General features: G+C 44.9%; 1 protein-coding gene across 1 annotated transcript; it reads right to left on the bottom strand.

The window, feature by feature from the left end:
• Window positions 1-2114: 2114 nt before the first annotated feature.
• On the bottom strand, window positions 2115-18579 carry Necap1 (NECAP endocytosis associated 1). Its single transcript, XM_052720632.1, has 8 exons — window positions 18445-18579; window positions 10247-10347; window positions 10002-10106; window positions 9060-9141; window positions 8206-8314; window positions 7189-7369; window positions 4239-4341; window positions 2115-3723 (listed from the first exon to the last, which is right to left on the bottom strand). Exons 1-8 carry the CDS (start codon window positions 18537-18539, stop codon window positions 3675-3677), a joined length of 825 nt encoding a protein of 274 aa, XP_052576592.1. The 5' UTR covers window positions 18540-18579; the 3' UTR covers window positions 2115-3674.
• Window positions 18580-20193: the final 1614 nt, after the last annotated feature.

The following is a 20193-nucleotide window of genomic DNA, read 5'->3' as shown; positions in this document are numbered from 1 at the left end:
AAGTTGGGGAGGAAAGGGCATATTTGGCTTACATTTCCACATCACTGTTCGTTATCAAAGGAAGTCAGAATAGGGCTGGAACTTGGAGGCAGGAGCTGATGCAAAGGCCATGGAGGGGTGCTGCTTACTGGCTTGTTTCCCATGGCTTGCTCAACCTGCTTTCTTAGAGAACCCAGGACCACCAGCCCAGGGATGGCACCACCCACCATAGGCTGGGCCCTCCCCAATCAATCACTAAATGAGAAAATGCCTTACAGCTGGATCTCAAGGAGGCATTTCCTCAACTGAGGCTCCTTCCTCACTGATGACTCTAGCTTGTGCCAGGTAGACCAAAGAACCCAGGCAGCACAGTGTCCATGGCACACGTGTAGTCAGAAGACAACGTACAGATTAATTCTCTCCTACACTGTTGGTCCTGAGGACCAGGGTCGGTTCCGTAGGCTTCTTGGCAAGCACTCGCCTGCTGAGCCATCTCACAGGCCGCCTTTTTGACTTGTTGATGCTAGTCATGCTTTATTTCCATACAACAAAAACATGTTTTCTCCTTTTCACAATGCCTTCAGTGTGGAAGACACTTGACAGAGGAGGTACATTATAAACGTGAGCCAATCTCAGTGGTTATATTTCAATTCTTAGAGTTTAAGCCACTCCATCGGATGGACGCAGGGCTCTGTGCATGTAAAATTGGGTTGAAGTTTGAGTAACTGTTGCTTTTAACAAAAAGGTCAATTGTCCAATTTTACCAATAGACTCCAGAGCCAGATGCTAGAGTCAAAGCCTGCTAGCTCAGAGAGGAAAAGAAAGCACCCAGCGGTCCTTCCTCCTGTGCCATGTCCCAGAAGCCTCCTCCTCCTCCTCCACCATCTCAAACAAAACTCCTCAAACTGAATGTCCCTCCCTTCTACTTCCTGTGTGTCTATCTGTCCTCCTGACTCCCTCCTACTCTCTGTTTTTTTTCTTAATAACCCTATCTTCACTTCCTGTTGCTTGCTCTGCCTCTTTGATCTATGGTTGACTTTATTTAATCCCATTTACAATATTCAAGCAGAAAGCTTTTGGATTAAAGGTGTGTGCTAGGGCTGAGCCACACCACACCTAAAAACAGGTTTTTCCAGTAAATAACACAATCTCAGGCTTCACAGTGTGATCAACTATCCTGCAACAGGGACAGCTTTCTGTCCCTGGGAAGTGTCCGGCTAGCCAACAGAGGAAACCCAGCACAAAGGGGCATGACACGACCAGGCCTTGGGAAGGCCACAGGGGACTTCAAAAGCTGCCAGACAGCTGTGCCCCAGCCTAAACGCCCAATCTCCGGGAACACCTTGGGTTTGTCTTGAAGTTCAGTGGCTGAGGCAAGTGACTCTCGGCGTGCCACTCTCGTGAGGGCGTCACATTCCATACCAACACATGTCACTTGGGTACAAGCAGGTATGCAGAATCACTTCAAAACCATGTATCACAGGTCCTTGGATCATTTTCAAGGCAGATTATTTAATTGTTTTGTTCGAGTGGTAAGAATTCCCTATACTTTTTGGATGTTATTCCCCCTTATTTAGTAATTCTCAATTTTTCCATTATGTTGTCTTTTGTTGAGTGTTTCTAACATTATACAGAAAATGCTTCTTGGACTCGTTATGTAGCCAAGAGATGAATTTCTGGTCCTCCTGCTTCCGTTTCCATGAGTGCTGGGATCACGGGCATGCACCGTGTCCAGTGTTATGTGGTGCTGAGGCCTGAACCCAGGCTCTGCACATGCTCAGAAGCGCCTATCAACTGTGTCTGTGCTTTTGATGCCACAGCCAAGTGTCACTGCTCCAATGATCACCAGGGCCCTTTTCTGTATCCTCTAGTTCAGTGGTCCTGGATAGTAAGTGCTGAAGCGGGGAGGGGGTTAAGTGACAAGTGTCTGCCACAGTCCTGTTTCTTAAAGAGTGACAAGTACCTGGGCCTCTTACTACTTGCTGGCCCTTTTGTCCTGGTCCAGTTAAACTAAAAAGACAAACAGGGCTGGGAATGCATCTAAGCAGTAAAGTGCTTGCCTAGCATGCACAAAGCCCTGGATTTAAATCCTATCACTAGTAAAGAGAGAGAAAAACCAAAAGATAAAAACAACACCTTTTTTCGTATCTTTAATTACCATTATTGCACCAATACAGCATACGCTTTATATACATATATCTTCAACTTCATTTTCAGCAATTCAAATACATAATATATTATCATCTTAAGAATACAAAGAACACAAAATGGAGGAAGATTGAGAAAATAGGTTTCCCAATAGTTAGTCACTATATTTTCTATATTTTCCTCTTAGTGTTTTTATTGGAACCTTAAATGTCCTGCCATGGCTCTGCAAGAAGAGAGCTGCCTGGAAAGGGGAGGCAATGTGAAACAAATGGACCCCAAGTTTGAAAAAGCTAAGAAAAATATCCAGGGGAAATAATGTATTTGAAATTAAATATAAGGACCCTCTTCAGCCAGAAGGTACATATCCAAACAGATGCTCACAGAACAATATAAATCCTCCCGTCCCATTCTCCAATTGCCCAACGAACAAATGGACAGTACCCACTGGCCTGAACAGGACTTTCTTCACAGCAATCACTGTAAAAGGAATGGTGGGCAGAGGGACAGGAAAGTGATGGGGACAGTAACTTGCTTTAAAACATACTAGCTGGGTATCGAAGTCTGGGGCAAAGGCTGTCACAGGTAAAGCTGTGACTTAACCTCCTTCACACTGACAATTATATGACAGCAGTTTCCGTGGATGGCTAAATGGACTGAAAGAAATGCTTATGAGAAGGGATCCAGACCAGGCAGCAAGGCATGTGGGTACTGCATGAGAGCTGAGTGGCTCCACCTCTCTGCTCTACACATCAAGTTCAAACTCGGTAAACCGTTAGGTCACACACAGGGTGAGTCAAAATTAATGCTATACTTCAAAAGCAGCAAAAACACTTCTGGAGACTACAACTTGGAAAGCATAGCCCCTTGATCCTCCTTCATCTCAGAAATATCCACCATCAAAGATGCTGCACTGTTCAACAAGTAGAAAACAGCAGGGTGCCTTTTATGAAAGGAAAAGACATGTAAACACACAAGGTGAGGGTGCTGTGGCCAGCACTGGATGCTCACTAAATGGTGGAAGCCTAAAGGAGGCCTTACAGAAGAGACCCAGTTGCTCTTTCTGCAAACCTACCCCCATGAAAATTCTAACTCTGTAAGCACTGAAGCCCGACCGCCCACTTTTAGTCTTCAGTTAGTGGGAAAGACAGTTCCAAGGCATTTGCCTCTCCTGAAATTGCTAACTAGGGCATCACAAAAAGATACACAAGAATCATAAGATGATTCTGAAGTAAGTTCAAGAATTTACAGATGTCAGAGGTCACTCCCAAAGCTGGCCTTCTGAACTCTGCAGTCGGCCAGTGTGATAATTTCCGCTACTCCTCTGCCTTGGTTGTGAGCAGGAAACAGCAGATGGTCTCCTGGTTGTACAGCAAGTAACACAGAGGTTAACAAAAAAAATCCAGCCTGGAAGCAACAGAGAAGCTACGGAAAAGATTGTCCATGGATTTGGTTCTGGGAAATGAAGCGGTCCCAACTCCCTCACAGAACGCTGCCCTCGAGGTCACTTTTATTCTTCAAGTGTGTCCTTAACATCTTGCCAAAGATACTCAAAACTGGACCCAGTTGGATGGCTGCGGTGCCTGGTTTGGAACAGAGCTGCAAGAGGGGACAAGACAGAAAGCCAAGGTGGCACATCAGTGTGGGGTTCCAGTGTTCACTTCTGAGTCTCTAAAACTGCTGTCAGAATGTGTGAAAGAACTCCTCCCACCAACCCCACTTCCCAGGGCCTGAAACGCACGTCGGCCTCTCCCTGAGCTTTCTTACCCACTAGTCCCAGCCCTTCTTCCTTGTTTCCCTGGAACTCAAACTGAAACCCACAAGACGGCAGTTGCTTTCCTGACGGTACACATCCTCTACAACAATGATTCTCAACCTGTGGGTCACAACCCCAATGGAGGTTGAACAACCCTTTCAGGGGAGTCATGTATCAGATATTTACATATGCTTCATAACAGTAGCAAAATTAAAGTTATGAAGTAACAAGGAAAATAATGTTATGGTTGGGGGTCACCACAACAGGAGCTGTACTAAAGGGTCACAGCATTAGGAAGGTTGAGAACCACTGGCCTCCACCCTAAGGGAGAGGCTGCTGGGTGCACTGTGTCTACTACCTGGATGCAGTGCTGAAGTCTCCCCACAAGTCATTGCTTGTAGAAACTGGAGCTGGTGCTGAAGTCGTGACAGGAGCAGGGGAATCCAAATCTAAAAGGATATCTGAAGGAGGTGGGGGTGGAGTTTAATCACATGTTCACGTAAAATCATATAATCACTCAAAACTGGAAACAGTTCAGATGCTCTTAGGTGACGGTTAGAAACACTGCAGTAAATACATATACTCAGCAATAAAAAGAAAAAACCTGACATATAGGACAATTTGGGGTGTATCTCCACAGACTCACACTAAATGAAAAGAGCCAATCCCCAAAAGTTTACATACTGTATGATTCTACTTACCTAACAGTCCTAAAGCAATAGCTTTATATAAACACAAAGCAGATGAGAGATTGACAAGAGTCAGGGATGGGAGAAGGAAGGCTCAGACGGGCGTGGTTACAAAGGTGACACCAAGGATTCTTAGAGTGAGGCTGGAGAAATGGTTCAATGGTTAAGAACATTCTCTCTCACTCAAGTGCTGCTCTTCCAGAGGACCCAGGTTCTCTGTCCCTAAGTCTGGTGGCTCACAACCATCTCTAACTCCAGCTCCAGGGGCTCAATGCCTTTGGCCTCTGGGAGACCTGCCCTTAACGTTAAAAATAATAAATCTTAGCCAGAAGGCACACACCTTTAATCCCAGCACTCGGAGGAAGCAGGAGGATCTCTTGAGTTTGAGGACAGCCTGGTCTACAGAATGAGTTCCAGGACAGCCAGGGCTACACAGAGAAACTCTGTCTCAAAAACAAACAAAAAAACAAAAACAAACTAAGCAAATGATAATAACAACAACAATAAATCTTTTAAAATAAAAGACTGAAAGTGATCAGACTTGTGCTACAGCCTGACCATCACAGTGGGTCCATGAACCTACACAGGGCAAAACTGCACAAACCCAAAGCCACCTACCTATCCAGACGTGTACACAGAATGAGAAACTTCAAGATTAGAAGACAATGTCAATGTTAATTTCCTGACTCTGACGGTCAAAAGAAAGTCTTGTAAGATGTTAGTAATGAGGGATACTGAACAAAGAAGATACATATTCTTTCCTTTTTCTTTCTTTTTTAAATTTGAGATAAAGTTCCAATAGTTCAGGATGACCCGGAAGTTATGTCATTTTGGATGACACTGAACTGCTTCTACCTCCAAAGTTCTGGGATTTGGGGTGTGTAGCACCACATCCACTTCCTTTCATTATTTCTTATAACGTGTATGAATCTTTAATTCTCAAAATAAAAAGTTTAATTAAAAAACTAATCTTTAGCTGCATGGTCACGGTTTTTAAGTTATTTCATTTATATTCCCTTGTTTGATGACTAAGTTGATCCCAGCACTCAGGAGGCAGAGGCAGGAGGATCTCTGTGAGTTCGAGGCCAGCCAGGTCTACACAAGGAGTTCCAGGACAGCCAGGGATACAAAGAGAAACCCTTTCTTGAAAAACAAAAACAAAAAAATGAACAAACAAAAACTACCAAATTCTAATACCCGGTTTTCTAATATTAAATGTATATATGTGTCTCTATATATGAATATACACACACACAGACAGACTTTCATTTCTTAGTGAGTTCTCTAGGCCAGCCTAGGTTACACCGTAACATCCCCTCAAACAAACAAACAAAAAAGAAAGTAATTCCTTTGATTGCTAATAGTCTTGCCTTTCAAACGAGGAAATGCAACCACATCTGCTATTTTACGTCTGGTCAGTAAGGACAGACATAAATGTTGTTTGGTTGGTTTCTGTTTGGGTAGAGCTGCACAGATCCAGCTGGTCTGGAGCTCACTGTGTCGCCATGCAGGCTCAGACCTGAGAGCCTCCGGCTGCAGCCTCCCAAGTGCTGCACCGCATGTGTGGGCTACACCTGACTGGAGGACCACAGACGTGCACTGGCCTTGATGCCGTCTTTTTAGATGGCTACTGTGCTCCAGAGCTGTGCGAGGCACTGTACAGCATTAACCTCACCAACCTGGAGTAGTCTTTCACCTCCATTTTGCAAGCAAGCACACTGAGACGTAAAGAATTTAAGCCATGTGCTGGCACACTCATAATCCCAGCACTTGGGAAATGGGCAGGAATTCAAGGTCATCTTCAGTTACACAGCACATTCAAGGCCAGCCTGGACTACCTAAGACCCTGTCTCAAAAAAAAAAAAAAATGAAATTAATTGAAAGTAAATAATTTTCTAAAATTTTATTTATTTATGTATTTTTTTAGGTATGAGTGCTCCATCTACATGCATGCCAGAGACCTTCAGATCCCATTATAGATGGTTGTGCACCACCATGTAGTTGCTGGGAATTGAACTCAGGACCTTTGGAAGAGCAGCCAGTGCTCTCAACTGCTGAGCCATCTCTCCAGCCCCGAAAGTAAATAAATAATAACTTTTTAAAGAGAGCTTAAGAAATGTTTACCAGTTGCATTCAGACAGGAGTAGTAAAGCCATAGTCAAAACCATTTTATACCTCTCACTCACAAGCCTTCTGCATCTAACCAACAAACAATGAAGGACAGAGTCCTTTTTTTCCTCATTATTTTACTATTTTTAATTATGTGCATGTGCATCTGTATGTGGGTATGTACACGTGAGTACCCGTACCCTCAGAGGTCAGAGGCCTCATGCTCTGGAGCTGCCTGACCTGTGGGGGGGCTGGGAAGCACACTCAAGCCCGCTGTAGAGAAGCATTGATACTCTGACCACCTCTTCAGCGCAGAAACAGTCTTTTAAATAACCACAGGACTTCTATCAAAGTACCTACTAGACACCACTTCACCAGAAAAATTAGTCCCTTGCCAAAATCACCATGTCAGTACCAAAGCAACTTCCTAGCAAAAACTCCTTGGCAAATGGGTATTATCCATTTATACCAAAACTGAAGGTAATTTCCAGAGTTGAACATTAGATTTACCTGCATCACTCCCTCCATGGTTAGATTTTGGAATCGGCGGTGGGGTGACATGGTTGCTGATGGCGACTGAGGATGGCGGGGGAATAGTGACTTTGCCTCCAGGGGGAGGTGGGAGTAAGCTCAGGCCCCCAGACCCTGTGGCCCGGGGCTTAGAAGCACCTCCTTTCTTGGTTGTAATGTTCTACAAAAGAGAGAGAGGTGTGTCACTGACCTAAAGAATAACAGGAAAATAACTGAAAAACAAAACTGATACTCAGTCAGCATACACCCTTAATTCCAGCACTCCGGAAACAGAAGCAGGCAGGTATGTGAATTCAAGGCTAGCCTGATCTACACAGCAAATTACAGGCCTACCAGGGCTACATACACTGATACCTTGTCTCCCAAAAGAAAACAGGGGCTGGAGAGACGGCTCAGCAGTAAATAGCACTGGCTGCTCTTCCAGAAGACACGGGTTTGAATCCCAGCACCACAACCCCCACAGCAGCTAATAGCCATCTGAACCTCCAGTCCCGAGAAGTCAACACCCTCTTCTGGTCTCCACAGACACTGCATGCCTGTGGTGCATAAACATATGCAGGAAAATGCTGTGGGATGGTCTGTATGTCAAATGTGTTGCTGATTGGTCAATGAATAAATCACTGATTGGCAGTGGCCAGGCAGGAAGTATAGGCGGGACTAACAGGAAAATTGAGAGAATAGGAAGCTGGAGAGGGAGACACTGCCAGCCGCCATGATGACAAGCCGCATGTGAAGATACCGGTAAGCCACAAGCCACGTGGCAAGGTATAGATTAATAGAAATGGGTTAATTTAAGCTGTAAGAACAGTTAGCAAGAAGCCTGCCACGGCCATACAGTTTGAAACCAATATAAGTCTCTGTGTTTATTTGATCGGGTTTGAGCGGCTTGGGACTGGCGGGTGAGAGAGATTTGTCCTGACTGTGGGCCAGGCAGGAAAACTCTAGCTACAGGAAAACACCCATACACATAAAATAAAAAATAAAGAAATCACTTACCCCAATGCTCAACTTAATAGTCTGTCCTTCCTTGAAGCCTAAATCCAACTTGGGACGATTATCCATTTCCTGGGATTCTTTGGAAATCTCAGTTTCCTGCTTGACCCACCTTTGGGGAAATAATTGATCTCAGTTAGTTTGGAATTCCCTGACGCAGAGTCTGACACAAATTTGGCTGTATCTCACTCAGATGAACTGGATTCCAGAGAGCAGAGTGGGGACCCAAAGACAGAGAGAGAAAAGGGGAACTATCCGAGAGAGGCCGCTGGGTTCAGGGAGAGGAGCAACTCGGAATGCGTGGTAGATACACCCCTCCCAACAGTTCTCAGGCCTGTAGCAGAGCACTGCCCAAAGAAGATGTGGTAGTTACCATGGCCTTGCAGGTTCCATCTCTGGGCTTTAGATTTCAGAGTCTCGAGAGATAAAGAGAGAGAGAGCTACACTATCCTAGAGCCAGGAAGTGATGTGGCGCTAGGTGCTGCTCACTACAGCTGTGCCCAACTCAGCTGGGCTGAGGAAATAAATACAGGCACAAAACAGAGCGGCCGCAACCCAACAAGACCGGCAAACACCAGTCCACGGAGAGGCCACGGCCACGGCCACTGCGCCACCCTCCACCACCTTTTCAAAGTAAGAGCAAATTCCCCACAGGTATAAACAAGGGTCAACACAAACCACCGCCCATGGATCTAAAAGATTAATACAGGCTGTATGGACAGATGGGAACAGGTACAAAGATAAGGAAAAGGGAAAGAACAGACTACTGAATAAACCATGTGGCAACAGAAACACCCACACAGAAGCAGCACCCCCGTAATTATCTACCCTGAAATCTAAGGACAAGCTTCACTCACTTGAAGTGATCTTGCAAGGAAACATTAAAGTCGAAGGCGTCCCCCCGATCTGTGAAGCCAATGCCAATAAACGCACTACGACCTGTGGAAAGGAGGAATCTCAGAAAATGTGTTCCTTATGACAACTTCTGCCTATCAGAGAAATACATGTCACACGAACTGCAGAAAATCTGCTCAGTATTTCCTCACAGACCAGCAGTCAGCAGGTAACATGCAGCTGAAAGGCCAACTCTTCCCACACAGTATAAGTCTGAAAATGAAGTTCTTTTTTTTTTTTGTAAAACACTAAATCTATATTTACATCCACATATAATAACATAACTTTAAGCTGAAACATATCATGATAATGAAGTTCCACTGATACGGCCACATCGACTTGGATAGATGTGTCCGTGGCTACTTCACCCTGCAACCACCAAACTGGTGGTTACAACTTGGCCCACAAAGCCAAAAATACTTATTGTCTTTGGTTACCAACCTATTAAAAAGTCTGAAGAAGCTGGGCGTGGTGGTGCATGTCTTTAAGCCCAGCAAAGGCAGGCCGGTCTCTGAGTTTCAGGCCAGCCTGGCATACACTACAAGCTCAAGGCCAGCCAGGACTACAACATAGTGAGACTCTATCTTTAAAAAAAAAAACCTGAAATGGCTGAGAACTACTGCCCTAGAAATGGATGATCCAAGGCCCCCATCAAAACCACCACAGCAATTTTAACATGCTCTCTTTTGCTAAATAATCATTTTGATTAATTTAGCTTAAACTCAACTGCACTTAAGACTCTTATCTATAAAATGTTAATCCTTTCCCTTCAATAACCATAGCAACTTTGAAAAAGAAGGAAGGAAAGTTATCGAGAGGAAGAGAACTGTAATAAGGACACAACTGTATTAGAGTGCATTCACTATCTCCTGACCTTATCCCACTGAAAACCCCAGCTCTCTTACCAGTACCATCCTGGATCCTGATCACAAAGTAGCGGCTGGAGTCTGTCACCGTCTCCACAGCAATACCAGGGTACTGCTCTACTGGTGCCTGGGCAAAGAGCTCCCCTAACAGCAAGAAAGAGAACTCCTTGAGCAGCAGAAGAAAAGCTAACTCCACTTGGGTTTTTCCATGCCGGTCCCCAATCTGAGGGCTGACAGAAGCCCACCAGCCCAGCCCCCCATGTTTGAGGAGCCCCTGCACTTACCTGAGGCTTTATCTTCCAATTTGATGTAGGCGACCTTCCCTTTTGAAGTGATTCGCAGGCGGCCCGTCCAATCCGGCTGGTCTAACTTCCAGTCAGATGCCCTACGAAAGGAAAATGACAAGCCTGAGGACTCAGGTACATTCCTTTTGTTTTCTGTTTTTTTCAGGACAGAGTCTCCTGTGTAGCCCTGGCTGTTTTAGAACTCACTCTGTAGACCAGGCTGGCCTCAAACTCAGAGATCCTCCTGCCTCGGCCTTCCAAGTGCTGGGTTTCCAGTGCCCATATTTGTTTTCCTGTGCTAGAGGGCTTATTCTTTCTGCCTATTAAATAATCGTGAGAAATAACTCAACTCCCCTTAAACTGGGCCCTCATGTTTTAATGTCTAGTGAAGACGTGGTGGTACAGGCCTTTAATCCCCGTACTAGGGAGGCAGAGGCAGGTGAATCTCTGTGAGTGCAAGACCAGCCTGGTCTACAAATCAAGTTCCAGGACAGCCAGGGCTGTTACAGAGAAACCCCATGGTAGTTTGAATGTAATTGGCCCCCATAATCTCATAGGGAGGGACACTTAGGAGATATGGCTTTGTTGGAGTAGGTATGGCTTTGTTGGAGGAAGTGTTTCACTGTGGGGGCAGGCTTTAAGATTTCCTATGCTCAGGATACCACCCAGTGTCTCAATTGACTTCCTGCTGCCTGCAAGATGTAGCTACAGTACCATGTCTACCTGTACGCCACCATGATAATGGACTGAACCTCTGAAACTGTAAGAGAGTCACCCCAATTAAATGTTTTCTTTGTAAGACTTGCCGTGGTCATGGTGTCTCTTCACAGCAATAAAAACCCTAACTAAGGCAGGAGCTGGTACCAGGGGCTGGGGTACTACTGTGACTGGTCTGTCTTAAGAGAGCCACCCCAATTAAATGTTTTCTTTGTAAGACTTGCCGTGGTCATGGTGTCTCTTCACAGCAATAAAAACCCTAACTAAGGCAGGAGCTGGTACCAGGGGCTGGGGTACTACTGTGACTGGTCTGTCTGTGTTTTTGTTTGGAGGAATCTGGACTTTGGTACTTTGGGTTAGGAAAGCAGTGGAATGTTTTAAGCACTGTTTAATGGGCCATAATAGCAGGAGCATGGAAGACAGAGGTGCTAAGAGTGATTTGAACTGTCAGGGACTCAAGAGGTTTCAGAGGAGAATCAGTATGTCGCCTGGAGATAGCGCTTGAGATATTCTGGTGAAGAAAGTGACTGCTTTTTGCTCTCTCCAAAGAGAATGCCTGAGGCTAAAGTGAAGAGTTCTGGATTGATTCCGTTGACAGAAGAAATCTCAAAACAGCCTAGTATATTTATTCATATCATATCATATTCATATTTATAAAGATTTATAATGAAAAGAAGCAAGCTGACCAGGGTAAATAGTAAAATGTAAATTTTGAGGAGAAAAAGAGCACCAGGAAGTAGAATCGAGCTATATCTTGTGTTCAAGGAGATTAAGAAATAGAACACAGGGAGAGGTGACCTCTGGGCAAGATCCCACCCAGCTAAGTTTTCAGCCTGTGAAAGGAACTGAAAAAAGCTCAGAGCTTGGTGTGGTGGGGCACACCTTTAATCCCAGCACTGGGAAGGCAGAGGCTGGCAGATCTCTGAGTTTGAGGCCAGCCTGGTCTACAGAGCCAGTTTCAGGACAGCCAAGCCTAGGCAGTGAAGGAGAGAAAGCTGGTGAAGATGTAATTGAAAGAGAGGACCATGTTCCAGGCCCAGGAAGCAGCAGAACTGGGCAGCTTCAGTCATATGGTTCTGGAGTAAAGGACAGAAGAACAGGGCCATGGAATGTGCCTCCATGCCTAAGGAAAGCCACTTAGGCAAGAAACGTGTCAGAGGTGTCACTGAATGGGGGCCTAGTAGAAAGGTCATTACATGAAGCTGTGAAGTTGAAGCCTGGATTGCCTTGGAAAACCCAAGATGTTGGAGATGCCAGAGCTGTGGGATACCTGCCAAAGAGAGCTGCTAACAGGGAGTGGAACCAGCCCAAAGAAAGAAGTGTGTAGCAGTCAACAGAGCTGAATGGAGTTGGAGATCTGAAGAACGTTTTGACATCAGACATGGAGTGCGGAGCCTGGAGTTTGCCCAGCTGGTTTTTAATCTTTCTTTGGTCCAGTATTTCCTGACTGTGAGGTCCTTAATTTGATGCCCCACTACAAGAATAAATATATGAATAAATAAATAAATGAATAAAAATTGAGCTGGGTTTCAAGGTGTATGCTTTTAATCCCAACAATCAAGAAGCAGAGGCAGGCAGACCTCTGTCAAGGGCCACCCTATTCTATACAGTAAGCCCATCTCAAAAAAAAAAATTCTAACAATACAATTTCTCCTAGGATGCCACTCTCCTACCTATAGATAACTTTCTACCCAATGGTGCTTCGTTACTCAGGGGACAACAAAGTCCATCCACTAGATGAAATAGCCTGGGTAACAGAAGCTTCTGTGTTTACAGGGTACTTATGAAGTCGGAGGCACTATTGTAGTAGATGCTTGGGATATCACAGCAAACAAAACATTCTTCCCCTCAGAAAGCTTACATCCCAACAGAAGGCAAACAATAAAAAGGAAGCATAATAAATATCAGTATTTTAGGAGAAGGAAATGTAAAGGCAGATAAGAAAGTCTAGGACAATGGGGACAGGTTACAGGATTCAAGAGAGTGACCGGAAGCTGAGAACAAAGCTCAGTGGTCAAGTGCTTGTTTAGCATGCACCAAGCCCTGGGTTCAATCCCCAACACCACCAAAAAAGGAAGCAGTCAGGGTAGCCTCACCAAGAAGGTGAAATGTTAGGCAAAAATGTGGAATAAAGGGTGGCACAAAGGTTGTGGAGATAACCACCTGCTTTGGGATTGGAGCTGGGGCCTGCTCCATAGGAAGGAGCTCAGGCCTGACACTACAAAACTGGTCAAAGGCCTCGGGCTCAGGAGGACACTTAAAAAAGGCAGAGCAGGTGAAGGTTCCTTCTGAGTGTCTGCGGGAAAACACTGTAAGCACAGGGCTAGTGCAGAGAGAGGTGCTGAGGTGAAAGCATGCTCACGGGGAGAAGGAAAAGCAAAAAGGCCAGACCATGCAGGGCCTTGCAAGCCATCAAAAGCACTGCAGCTCTTAGGCTGAGTGAAAAATTAGCTAGTACAGGTTTAGACAGCTATGTGACCCGTCCTCCTTGGATTCTAGGGGGATTACTATGTGTGCCGCCGTGTGGAAAAGAGATGTAGGGATGTGAGGGCTGAAGCAGGGCACTTAGTTCAGAACGCTGCAGTGAGTCATGAGAGGGGCTGGGAAGGCACAGGGGCCAATGACACTCACTAGCTTCTAGATGCGTTTAAAGTAAAGGCAGCAGGATTTTCTGATGCCAGCGTTAGGTGTGGGGGCCAGGGGAGAGAGAAGTCAAGGCAAACTCCAAACTGTTCAGCCTGAGCAAAGAAGCCACATGACTAAAATAAGGAAGGCTATTTGTAGACCCTGTCTGGGCAGATGGAGGCTGAATTTTCAATATGCTTAATGGAAGATGTCTAGGAGCTGACAGCTGAGAATATGAGAGCAAAGTTCAGGAAAGACATCTGAAATGTAATACCACTGTTTACAAACCATCTGAAAACCCAAACACTTGTTATCTGTGTTTACTTGAACCTGAGTAAAATCTAATATGTTATTTATGACCAAGACTATAAAACATTGAATTCAGATTATGTTTTGTTAAGGGTGTAGAAAAGGGGGAAATGTGTTAATAATTTACATCCTATGAACCCAAAGACTGCAAAGTGTGGTGTACCTGCCTAAAATCCTTTACGAATTAAAAGTAGGAATATTGTGATTTCAAGGGAAGCCCCAGCAATATAGGGAGTGTGAGGCTTGCCTGATCCACAAAGTTAAGGCCCTGTCTCAAAACAAAACAAAAACAAAAAACAAAACACCAATAGTTATAGGCAAGAAAAGTAACAAGATATATCTGAACAAGAGAAAGTTTAATAAGACAGTAAATTAAGCTGGGCGGTGATGGCACACGCCTTTAATCCCAGCACTCGGGAGGCAGAAGCAGGTGGATCTCTGTGAGTTCGAGGCCAACCTGGTCTCCAAAGCGAGTTCCAGGAAAGGCGCAAAGCTACACAGAGAAACCCTGTCTCGAAAAAACAAAAAACAAAAAACAAACAAACAAAAAAAAAACAGGAAGAATTTAAAAGGAAAAATTAACCAAAAAAAAAAAAAAAAAAAAACCAGAGGATTTTGTCTTTACAGTGTTTGGTTGGGATCAAACCCAGGACCTTGAATATGTTGGGCAAGCACTCTACCACGAAGACCCCAGCCCCAGCAGAGCTTTTGAACAGGACTGTAAGATAATCCTTCCCTCTTGATGCTCTACCTTCAAAGACTCAAGTTCCTGAATCTGATCCAGATTAGAACATTCTACAAGTCCTCATGGATTAACTTTTTTTATTACATTTGCTTCCTTGCTTGCTTATTTATTTGGGGGGGGGAGTGACATGCATGTCATGAAATGCATGTGACGTCAGATGACAACTTACAGGCATCTGTTCTCTCTTCCTATCATGTGGGTCCTGGGACTCAAACCCGGGTAACCAGGCTGGGCAGCAAGCACCTTTACCCACTCAGCTATCTTGCTTGCCCCTATTAATTTTTTCAATAAATCATTATTTATTGCAGTCATACCATTTCCATAAATGGGAAATATTGGGAACATGCCTATTAGTTGTATTTCTTTGGACAGATACCTTGTCATTTTATCTTGTGTATCTAGTACCTTTAAATATTTAACAAATTCTCAATACATAAATGAATACACGCCAGCAATTTCCTTCATCTTTGATCTTTAATTCCTCTCCCTCTCCAAGACCAAGCCTAAAGAATTCTTGGTTTTGCTGGTCTCCTAATGATACTATAAACAAACCTCACAGGCCAGGTATGGTGACGAAAGCCTTAAGTTCCACCAGATGGGAAGCAGAGGCAGGCAGATCTCTGGGAGTCTGGAGCCAGAAGGCTACACTGTGAGACCCTGTGTAAAACATAAATAAAACTAACCTCACAGTTTTTCATTTGCCTTAGCGAATCAAAATGTACTTATAAAGGAGAGGGAGAGAAGAAAAGTAACAAAAGAGAAGGAGAGAAGAAGGGAACAGCCACCATCAAGCACCTACTACATGCTTACATACATGACATACATATGTTACACACATTCTTAGGACATCCAGGTGAGCGTATCTTGTATGCTAAGTATCAATGTGTTCATTTTCAAAGTCCAAGATGTGACTTTCCCACAAAGTAAAGTTACACTTATTTTGGTTTTTTATGAGGTTTTTTTGGAGGGGAGGGGTAAAAAGGTTTTTTTTTCCTCTATGTGTGCCTGCATACAGAGGACTGTGAAAGCCAGAAGGTATCCGATCCCCTGGAGCTGGAGTTACAAGCAGTTTTGAGCCTCCCACTGTACGTGTTGGGAACTGAACCAGGCCCTCTGCAAAGAGCAGAGCGCTCTTAAGCACTGAGCCTTCTCTGTGGCTCTGCTTTTGTTTTTGTTTCAGATTTTAAGACAGAGCCTCCTGTAGCCAAGGATGGCCTTAAACTCCTGATCCGCCTGCCCCCATCTCCAAGTGCTGGGATTACAGATGTGTGCCACCACTCCCAGCTTCCAATTTCACTTTTCTCTTTTCAGTCACTATTCTGTAGGAGTAAGTAATGACTGAATGCCCCTTACGTAATAATAAATGTCAAAACAAGCATAGCAAACAGAAAGATAAAGGGAAAAGGAAGAAATTGCTTTGAGGGACAACGCAGTGGCCTGGTAAGGAGATAAGACTGTGAGTAAACTAGGAAGTAAAGGAGGTGTAGACGGGGCAGGGGAGCGTAAAAAGGCTTGAGGTACAAGGGAAATAGAAGACTTCAATGTATATGACACCATTTAGAAGTCTTAACCCCCAAAGGAAGTCATGAGAGAGTCCCTTTACCTAACAGTACAGTCATTGTTAGCTTAAGTGATTGGGTAGGTTACATAATCCAATTTCTTCTTTATTAATGTATTATCCATGTGTGTATGATGTGTGTGTGGGGGGCACAGGCATGACACAACACATTTGTAGCAGTTAGAAGACAATCTGTGAAGTTACTTCTCTCCATCTCCCTTTACGTGGACTGGGGGATCAAACTCGGGTCTTCCAGCTGGCACGGTAAGCATTTTACCTGCTGAGATGGCCCCCAGTTTTTTCTTTCAGTAAGCTTTTCCTGAGTGCCTACTATGTGCCAGACACTATCCTGGTCCTGCTAGTCCATACAGATACAAAGTTTAACGGACTTCAATCTGTTCATTCTACCCTGGAGAACAGGAAACTAAACAACCCATTAAAGCAGAGACAGAGATGAGCATAAAGTGCTGTGGAAGTCCACACAGAGCTGGCTTAAACCAAAACGCGTCAGGTAGAGCGTCTCACAGAAGGCTATGTGCACGATGGGTCATAGAGTACCTGTGACTACCACCAAGAAGCATGCCGAGTTTCATTCATGGTCGATGTCAGGCCTCAGGGACGGCTCCTTGAAGGAGAACCACCTGCATCAAGACACAACCCCTGGGGCCAGTGCACAGGTCTGCAAACACAAGCTACTGATTAATGACGAGTGAACCTCTGGTTAAGAAGCAAATGGAGTTGTGGAGAGGATAACTTTCCAGCAGAGGCAATGACACCACCAAGAGAAAAACCAGGATGGTATGTCAGTCAGAAAAGGGGTATGACTAGTGTTTTATTTTCCAATGCTTTAGTTATCCTACATTCTTTCACATCCATTATATTATTTCATTTTACTCTCCAAAAAACCCTGTGAGGGGACTGGAGAAATAGCTCCGTGGTTAAAAACACTTGCTCTTGCTCGGGCAACCAGGGTTCAGTTGCCAGCACCCATATAGTGGCTCCCGAACATCCATGACTCCAGTTCCAGGAAATCTGATGGAATCTTTTGACCTCTGTGAGCACAAGGCATACACATGCTTATATAGGCAAAACATTCATACACAAAATATAAAATAAATAAATACACCATTAAAAAAACAAAACGTTGTTGCTGGGAGGTAGTGCACAACTTTATTCCCAGCACTCGGGAGGCAGAGGCAGGAAGATCTCTATGAGTTCGAGGCCAGCCTGGTCTACCGAGTGAGATCCAAGATAGCCAAGGCTACTCAGAGAAACCCTGTCTCGAAAAACTAAAAGAAAGAAAGAGAGAGGGAGGGAGGGAGGGAGGGAGGGAGGGAGACAGAGAATCAAAACCCTGTGAGGTACATAAGAAGTGCACAGTACACTTACATTACCTTTCCTCCAATTTTACAAATGAGAGAACTAAGGCCTGGAGAAGTTAAGAGATTGGTTCATAAATTATAAAGCTATTTAGTGTCCAGGGTTCAGACTCAACAGTTTCCAACACAAATCCCAGTGAATTCTCTTTGAACTCCGTTAACATCCTATATCCTCAAACCTTCAGTCACTGGATTACAAGGGTGTCGGGCCTTATGAGCAAAAATGCTGCACTGACTCTGGAAACGCTATAGGAGAGGTGATCAGGAGGTAGGAAGACAGAAATCCCTACATAATCAAAAGGTATCCTGTGGGGACGGACACACACGCACGCACGAAAAGAAACGCAATAGCTAATCATTGGAAAACAGGATTTTAACGCGCGCACTTGCACACACACACAACCTGAAAGATGAGGATGATGACACTTGGCGAGATCATTATATCATGCAAACAGTGGACAGCAAACACTATGTGTGCATGGAGTATCAGAAGGGGGGTGGAGAAGAGAGGGAGAGAGTGCGCATGCTGCGTGCGTGTGCAAAGGCGCGCGCGTGGAGGATTACAAGCCAAAGGTCGCAGGAAGAGTAACAGATGGAGCAGGCATGAATGGAAGCAGATGACGAGGAGCAGATGATGCCCCATGGGGGATGGGGAGGTCAAGGGGAATGATGCATGAAGGCAGCAAGAAAATGAAACCAAAGAAAGAGTTCCAGCGAAACAGAAAAGTGGGGAGAGAGACGCTGGCAGCCTGGGTGGTTAGGCTAACCAGGAGACCGCTCGGAGGCAACGGCGCGGGCCGGAGCGTGCTGCCCAAGGACACACCCGTTACCCCGGCGGGCGCGGGCCCCAGATCCCGTTCAGTACCTGTAGCCGCGGTTCGAGGCCCGCGGCGGAATCCGGTAGACGCTGACGTCAGGCTTCACACACAGCACAGACTCGTATTCCAGCTCGGTCGCCATCTTGGCTCCGATAGCGCCGCGGGGGCGGGGCACGGGCGGGGGCGGGCTGAGCTGCCGACGGCTTCCGCTGCGTCACTTCCTCTCGGCTTCGGCTTTGTGCTTCACCTCTGGGCGGCAGTAGTTGACCGAGTGCTGCTAAAACCTGGAAACGCTGATGCGCGTGGCTCGCCATCTTGAGTAATGACAAATGCATGCTCAGTGGTGGAGCACTTGCCTGCCAAGGCCTTGGGCTCTATCTCTAACGAAAAATTAAAAATAAAAGTTCAATTCTCCTTTAGCCAAAACAAACAAAAAAGTCACTGAACATAAAACAGAACAGAGGTTGAACAAAATGAATCTCTGCTTTCTCATTCTGTTCACATACTATAAGCAACTGTCCCATGCACGGTCTATTGTCACCGTGGGGTTTTTTGTTTTGTTTTGGTTTTGGTTTTTTTTTTGCAATTTTGTTGGTGACTCCATATTCAGTGGCCCCAATTACAGTACTAAAAAGCTATCTAGCATTCCTCAGCATAAGAAGACTCTGATGTGCCACACATCATAATCAGTACTGAGCAGTTCTGTCCACAGATATGTTCTTTGTGCGCCCCAAATGTAAACTTACAACACTGCAACTTAGAAACGTTTTAGCTGGCACTGACTGCTGGTGCCAAAACCAAGTCTGATCTCATTTTGTCGCAGGAAACATCAGTAGCAGTCTTCATCATTTCGTTATATTGACTGGTTGACTTATTCTTCTGATTTGTCTACTTTACCTAAGAAATTCAATTCTTAAAATCAAGAAGAATTAGATGCGGCTGGTAAGGATATGGAGACATGCTACTATCAAATATTATTGCCAGGAATATAAATTGGTCCAGTGCAGCTTTGAAAGGACATTTAGCAGAACTGGTCCAAATATTAAGTGTGTGTAACCTACGATTAACAATTTCACCATTTTTTGTTTGTTGATGTTTGTTTATTGACGGGAGCCATAAGTCTAAGCAACCCTTGACACACATGCCTCCATATTTGGGCTTCTCTCCTCTTTTCTTAGATCTAGGCCTTGCTTAAGTCTCCATAGCACCAGAACCTCTTCTCATAAATACCAGAACCTCTTCTCAGAAATCAGGTGACCGAGCTACAGTTAGGCAATTAGGCAGTTAGGTAAGAGTAGATAGATAACCCCCAGAGCAACATTCCCTGCTAGCTGAACAACCCATGAGTAAAGTCCCCTCCCTGCTTGCACCCCCTTTTGCCCCCGTCTATATATGCCTTAAGAGGAAAATAAAATTTTGGAGCTTGATCAGACATCCTGTCTTGCTCTCATTCTTTGTGTCTCTTGTCCCTCTCATTTGCCGGCCCTCCCTTCAGGTCCCCGTTGAAGACCCCAGCGGGCCGGGGCATTTATTTGGAGACAGGATCTCAATGTAGTCCACACTGACCTTGATCTCATTATGTAGTAGAGAATGAACTTGAACTTCTAATCAACCTGCCACCAGAGTGCTGGGATTACAGGTGCATGCCACCACTCAATTTTGTTCAGTGTTTGGCATCAAATCCAAGGTTTCATGAGAACTAGGCAAACATTCTATCAACTCAGCTACACCCCCCCAACCCAAACTATTATTTTCTATCTCATATACTTCTCCACATTTTAAGATTTTATAAAGAG

Source organism: Peromyscus californicus, unplaced genomic scaffold (assembly GCF_007827085.1).
Source record: "Peromyscus californicus insignis strain IS unplaced genomic scaffold, ASM782708v3 Scaffold_6__1_contigs__length_162567912, whole genome shotgun sequence".
Classification (NCBI taxonomy): Eukaryota; Metazoa; Chordata; class Mammalia; order Rodentia; family Cricetidae; genus Peromyscus; species Peromyscus californicus.
The sequence above is the reverse complement of the archived record's forward strand: the minus strand, read 5'-3'. Positions and strand labels throughout refer to the sequence as shown.